At 44.2% G+C, this 6,595-nt stretch overlaps 2 protein-coding genes across 2 annotated transcripts in view; both read left to right on the forward strand.

Moving 5' to 3' along the window:
* Window positions 1-247: 247 nt before the first annotated feature.
* Window positions 248-1,098, forward strand: pold4 (DNA polymerase delta 4, accessory subunit; the record flags this gene model as incomplete). Its single annotated transcript, XM_024289621.2, is given in 2 exon segments — window positions 248-359; window positions 952-1,098. Coding segments are annotated over 2 exon segments (137 nt in total), but the record flags the coding sequence as incomplete, so codon positions are not given.
* Window positions 1,099-2,342: 1,244 nt separating this feature from the next.
* Window positions 2,343-6,595, forward strand: part of si:dkey-28b4.8 (sarcoplasmic/endoplasmic reticulum calcium ATPase 2) — a 17,197-nt gene continuing 12,944 nt past the window's right edge. Inside the window, exons 1-6 of the mRNA XM_024289614.2 lie at window positions 2,343-2,742; window positions 3,342-3,461; window positions 4,204-4,221; window positions 4,427-4,509; window positions 4,586-4,690; window positions 5,450-5,588. Coding sequence (XP_024145382.1) covers window positions 3,344-3,461; window positions 4,204-4,221; window positions 4,427-4,509; window positions 4,586-4,690; window positions 5,450-5,588 — 463 coding nt within the window. The 5' untranslated portion in view covers window positions 2,343-2,742; window positions 3,342-3,343. The remainder of the gene's footprint in view (window positions 2,743-3,341; window positions 3,462-4,203; window positions 4,222-4,426; window positions 4,510-4,585; window positions 4,691-5,449; window positions 5,589-6,595) is intronic.

Consider the following 6,595-nt stretch of genomic DNA (forward strand, 5'->3'; position numbering starts at 1 on the left):
TGGAGTAGATCCAGAAGGATCTTCAGAGAAACAAGCCTGCCTCTTTATTCATGTTTTACAAATAAAACTTGTTTTATTTACTGAAGTTCACTATAATATTGTTTATTTTAGCAAATCTATTTTTATTATTTCTGCTTTATTTGGACACATGAGCAGAAATAGAGAAAAAAACAGTTTTAGGGAAGATTTCCTCCTCTGAAAGGATTACGGCATCTTTCCTTTTCCTTCCTGACGTCTTTGTCTTCAGGGATCAGTCGTCTGCAGAGGTGGGAGAGAGCAGAGCTGCACGGCCTGAGCCCCCCCCAGGAGGTCAGGGAGCTGCTGCTGAAAGCCCCCGCAGACTCCGAGTTCAGCCTGAGGTGACGCGGCTGCAAAACACGCACGCCAACACACAGTCATTAGTCAGAAGAGCCGACGCCGTCTGCAGACGCCGTCTGCATGACGCCGTCTTCAGGACGCCGTCTGCAGACGTCGGGTCCCAAGATTATTTTATAGCTACTTAAAAAAGCAAATGGAGTTTAAAAATATATATTTCAATGTTTTATTCTAAATGTTTAAGCAGAAACGGTTAAAGACTGTTATTTCTACCCTGGATTAAACATTCTTCTAAAGGATTCTACACTCAAAACATTCTTCAACATTACTCTAAAGTGTTGTGAAACATGAAGACCTTTGTAGTGTATTCATTCTTATCCACAGCATGAAGCTGTCAAGCCTTAAATATAAGGAACAGTTTATGTACATAAGTGCATTCAGCCCACAACCATACTCACTAAATTCTGATTATTTTTGTTTTCATAATGAAAATAAATCACATTTTATGGAGTTTTTTTCTAAACATGAAAACACTGAAGATTCTTGATGGATTATTTTATTATTCATTTCCATTTCTCCAAAGCATTTTGATTTGTGATTTATGGTGTTTTGACTCCTCATCTCGTTTATCTTCAGCCTCTGGAGCGAGTATCCTCTGTGAGTCCAGAAGAGGAGGAGCCAAACCTGCAGCGCTCCACGTTTTTACGCCGTTCCCCATCATGATTCTGCATCAGTTTTTATGAAACACGTCGTGTTTTTATTAAACGTTCTGCTGAGTCTCTGCTGCCTCTGGTGTTGGATGGGAGGGGCCTTCATCAGGTAATCCCACCTGCTGAATGTGTGGGATTAGAATCAGGAGGAGGGATTAAAAACACAGATGAACCCAGCACGGCGTGGTGGCGCCCACCAGCTCCACGCACTGACACACATTTGGACTTTTTATAGCTGACCCAAAAAAAACGTGCGTCTATTTTAGGATCAACTCTGGAAACGAAACCAAAACTCTTCCTGCAGTTTGGAGGATCAAAAATATTCTATGATGGTCAGAATGGAAATCCTCTCATAAAATCATGATCCAAAACCATGTGAATAAAAAATGTTTTTTTATTGTAATAAAAAAATAGATATATTTCTAATATGTTTTCATGAGCAGGAACTCTGTGAAATTCATTGAGTTTTTTAAATAATAAAGCATGAATATCTCAAATATACAATAATTATGGAATACAAATGTCTCAGAATAAAGCAGCAAATATAAACAAGATATCAAATCAAAATAAGAGAAAAAATAACAGTAAACAAACGTTGCACAGGATTAAAATATATAAGTATGTATATTTAAACGTGTTTTTCCTCAAACAGCAGCGATATGTTACTTTATACTCAACAGTAAAAATAAATGTCCAGATTCAAGTCTATCACCTGTTTCAGAAGATGTTTCCATAAGTTTAAATAAGACACGGACTTTGGGCATTTTACATTCTTTTAAAGTCGTCTTAAATGTGAAATTCATTGATTTGTGCCAAATTTGAACGATTTTTAGCTGAAGAAACATTATCGGTTAAGTCCCGCCTCCTGTCCTCTCTGATTGGCTGTCCAATCAGTCACACTCTGACCTCAAACGCTGATTGGCTGCTATGGTAGTCAGTCATGCAGGCCAGAGGCGGGCTCATGGTGGGTGGGGCTTCGCATGCGCAGTCGATATTCCGTGGCCTCTCATTGGTCAGTTCTGTCTGCGCTTATCACGTTCGCTCCCGAGCAGCTTCAGAACCTTTTTAAAAATAAAAAATCTTTTAGATTAACTCGTTTGTTTGTTAAGTTATTTTAATAATATATATAAAAAAAATAAATTAAAACAATTTAATAGGACGGCCGTTTTTAACTGTCAGAGGTCATTCTTAACCACAACCAGCACTTTTCATGCAAATTAAGGCAAAACGATCCTGAAAATGTTGTTTCAATGATTACTACCGTGTATAGTGAAACCCTGAACGTGTAAAATTAAGGTTTTATTCTCCACTGTCTGCTTTTCTGAAACGAGGCCTTCTGCGGATGCTCTTATTTTGACGGGACCGGAAGTGGTGTCGGTGGGTTTTCCGTGCTGACCGCGAGGACAGCTGACAGGATGAACTGTAATAAAACAGCCTGAATACGCGCTCTCAGACCGCACGAATAGACCGACCGTCGCCGCCGAAGCAGCGGTTCTCTCCGGGAGGTTTCCGGGGTTCGAGGTTTTCCTCCGCGGAGTCACGTCGGCTGCTCTTAATCACTAACGGGATTTACCGGGGAGGCTCGCGGGAACCAGCCCCCATCATCCCCGGGAGGAACAGGCTCTCAAATTGATGCAGCCGTGATCCATCCCGCCTTCCTGACAGCGACGGGACCGACCGACCGACGGACGGACGGACGGACGGACGCCGAACTCCGGTGAGTGACCCGCTCATCCCGGAGGATTAACGTTAGCTCCCCGCGCGCCGCCCCTCATCCCGGGCTAGCCGCTAGCTCCTAACCACCGCCGCACACCGGGAATGTCTGATAACCCGCTTCCTGAGCCCGGACCGGACCCGAACCGGTCCAATCATGAAATGGGTCTAAACGGGTCGAGCGGTTCTGGATGGATTTGAATGGAGAAATCTGTCATGCGCAGTTACAGGTGTGATGACGCACAGGTGCGGTCACCTCTCTACACCTGTGAGGGCGGATCAGCTGTAACTCAAATTTCCCAGCGTCCTTGAAGCCCTCACCCCCGTTACTTAGATCCATCTATTGATTTAAGACTAAACTGTCACAGTTGGAGCCGCGCGCGCGCAGTGTTTCATCTCACATGTGATTAAAACAGCAGCTCACTACCCCCACCCCGCCACCCCGAGGCTCGTGCAGTATTCTGGGGGTTCTGCAGAACAGACCCACACAAGTTTCCATGACCCGCTGGACCGTCAGCTGCTGCTGATGCTGGAGAGCATCAGCTCCGAGCCAGCAGGGCCCGGAAGTGCTGGAGTTTCAGTCTAAAAGCCTCTCTTCCACAGGGATGGAGAACGCGCACACCAAAACCGTGGAGGAGGTTCTGTGTCACTTCAGCGTGAACGAATCTACGGGTCTGAGCTGCGAGCAGCTGAAGAAGAACCGGGAGCAGTGGGGCCCGAACGGTACCGAACCCAACATTTACCACGCAGGGAGGGTTCCTGTATGGAGCTACATTACTGCCAATACTATTCAAAACCCAAATGAAACTACCCAAAAAATATTGGTGTTTGGGCAAAAAAATAAAATGTCCAGAACTTTGTGCTATTCTCAAATAAAATGTACTATTTTCAGCTTCAAATGTTGTTTTTTTAGGTTTCAAATTTTCAATGTCAAAACTATTTTTTCAGTTTAAATCTTTCTTTCATCTTTTAACTGTTTTTGTTGGTCCCGCCCCAATGGGCCACAACGGGGCCACGAGTTTCAAAAACTGAAAATTTTCATTCAAAACAAACAAAAATACGTTTTGACATTGAAAATTAAAATTTTGAAACCTGAAAAATAGAACATTTGAGCAAAAAGTTCCAGACATTTTACTTTTTTTGGCCAAACACCAATATTTTTTTCAAGTTGTTTTATTTGGGTTTCGATTAGTTTTGGCCCCAATTTAGCTCCATAATCCTGAAGTATTGAAGTTTTTTTGAGCCATAATTCAAGTATTATGCACATTTGTTAAATTCTGATATATTTTTTTTATTTTAATATTGAATTTTAAATTGCCAAATGTGTTTTTCACATTAAAAGCCTGAAAACGTCCATACTGCTATGAGGATGTTGGTTTAACCGCTTTTATTTTGACAGGATTCTGAGTTACATTTGCTCTGTCGTGACTCCATCTCTCTTTGTCTCCTTTGTTTTTGTGTCCAGAGCTTCCCGCAGAAGAAGGTCAGTCGTGTTTTTATTCTTGACTTTTCTTTAAAATCTCTAAATTCTGACGTCACTAAAGTCACATTTAGGTTTAGCTTTTACTGGATTAGATTTCCGTGTTTTCTAATCCTCTGATCCTGATCTCCTGTCAGAACTTCCCTCTTTCATCACATTCTCAGAAGTTTTTTAATCTCGGTCCTGAAAGACGTTCTCCCTCCTGCAGGAAAGTCTCTGTGGGAGCTGATCCTGGAGCAGTTCGAGGACCTGCTGGTCCGGATCCTGCTGCTCGCCGCCTGCATCTCCTTTGTGAGGATCAAGCAGATCAGAACCGAAGCTCCTCCCCCCCAACGCGACCTCTGACCCCATGCTCTCTGCTCTGTAGACGCTGGCGTGGTTTGAAGAAGGTGAAGGCACCATCACAGCCTTCGTGGAACCCTTCGTCATCCTCCTCATCCTCATCGCTAATGCCATCGTGGGGGTGTGGCAGGTGAGGAGTCTCCTCAACCTTCAAACCGTTGACCAGAACAAACGGATGTTTGGACGACTTCCTGGAGGAACATCTCCTCCAATGTTCCTTTGGGAACGTTTCCTCTAACGTTCCCAAAGGAACATTGAATCAAACTGATTCCTATCTATGAGACGGTGAATCAGCTGGTTGAACTTCTGCTGTGCTGGAGTTCTGATGTTCTTAAGGTTCCACTGGAGAACCAGGAGGGAACGTCTTCTGCTATTGTCTACAGAGCTTCACTTCCACCTCTAACATAGCTATCAGTAAAGAACCATAGAAGGTTCCTGTGTGTCGTCAGAACCTGTCGGTGCTGGAGGTGGACACGCTGAACGATCTCTGACGTTCTCCGACGTTCTCTGACGTTCTCTGACGTTCTCCGACGTTCTCTGACGTTCTCTGACGTTCTCCGACGTTCTCCAACGTTCTCTGATGGACGTTCTCCGACGTTCTCTGACGTTCTCTGACGTTCTCCGACGTTCTCCGACGTTCTCTGACGTTCTCCGACGTTCTCTGACGTTCTCCGACGTTCTCAAATGTTCTCTGACGTTTTCTGATGGACGTTCTCCGACGCTCTCCGACGTTCTCCAACGTTCTCTGATGGACATTCTCCGATGTTCTCCAACGTTCTCTGATGGACGTTCTCCAACATTCTGATGGACGTTCTCCGACGTTCTCTAACGTTCTCTAACGTTCTCTGACGTTCTCCGACGTTCTCCGACGTTCTCCGATCGCCCTCAGGAGCGGAACGCCGAAAACGCCATTGAGGCTTTGAAGGAGTACGAGCCGGAGATGGGGAAGGTGTACCGGCAGGACAAGAAGAGCGTCCAGAGGATCCGAGCCCGGGACATCGTTCCTGGAGACATCGTGGAGGTTGCTGGTGAGATTCCTGATTTCTGTGTTCATTCAGAAACCAGATTTACGGTTTCAGGGCTGCCTTGGTGCCTTTGAGCAAGGCCTCTAACTCCTCATGTCCTGAAACTGGATCAGATTTCAGGGTCAAATGTGGCTAAACATTTTAGGATTTCCTTCATGGGATCTTTGAAAACATGATCGTGGTTTTAAAACCGATAATGTTTCGTTCTCCTGTCACATCCTTTGAGTTTGGTGTGTTTGGTTCAGCAGTGAGAGGTGATGACATCACACGCGTTCTCTGATGATGTCAGAGTTCTGTATTCTGCCCGGCAACAGCTCCAGGTGAATGTTAACAATCGAGTTTTTATTTTCTTATCTTCACATTTTTTCCAAATTTACTCCAAATTTAGAGCTTTATTAATCATAAATAGACAAAATAAAAAAATAAATCAGTTTTATCTTCAGAACTCCAACTGTTTGAACTGTTATCAAAGCAGTTTTTGGAGGTAACGTCAGTTCTTACATTAAAGGTTTTTTCCTCTTTTTGCAGTTTTTAAAAAATGATCTAAAACTTTATTCGTTTATTAGTTTCTTTCGCGTTTAAAGGAGCTTGAGGATCTTCCGGATCAGCTCTAGAACCCACATCCAGGTCTCAGCATCCCCTCAAACGTTCCTCAGGATCCGTGAAGACCATGTGACAGGATCCGGTTTTCATTCCTCCTCCTGCCGGTCGCCATGGAAACAGAAAGCAGAGGTCTTCTGTTTGAACCGTTCTGCTTCACATGAGCATCTTCACTTCTGTCCTCCTGTGAAGAACCACGTTGTGCATTTGGTTCAGCGGTCTGCACACATGAACACATCCAGCCAGAAACCCTCTGGGGGCGTGGCTATTTTAGGCTCTGCAGACGCAGGAAATGGGGTTACAAGTGTGTGTGTGAGAGGGAAGTGTGTGTGTGCGTATTTTTAAGTGAGTCCATTTGTGTGTTTTGCATGCATGTCAGAGTGTCTCCAAGTGTACACGGTTGTGTGTGT

This window comes from Oryzias melastigma, linkage group LG1 (assembly GCF_002922805.2).
Source record: "Oryzias melastigma strain HK-1 linkage group LG1, ASM292280v2, whole genome shotgun sequence".
NCBI classification, from domain to species: domain Eukaryota; kingdom Metazoa; phylum Chordata; class Actinopteri; order Beloniformes; family Adrianichthyidae; genus Oryzias; species Oryzias melastigma.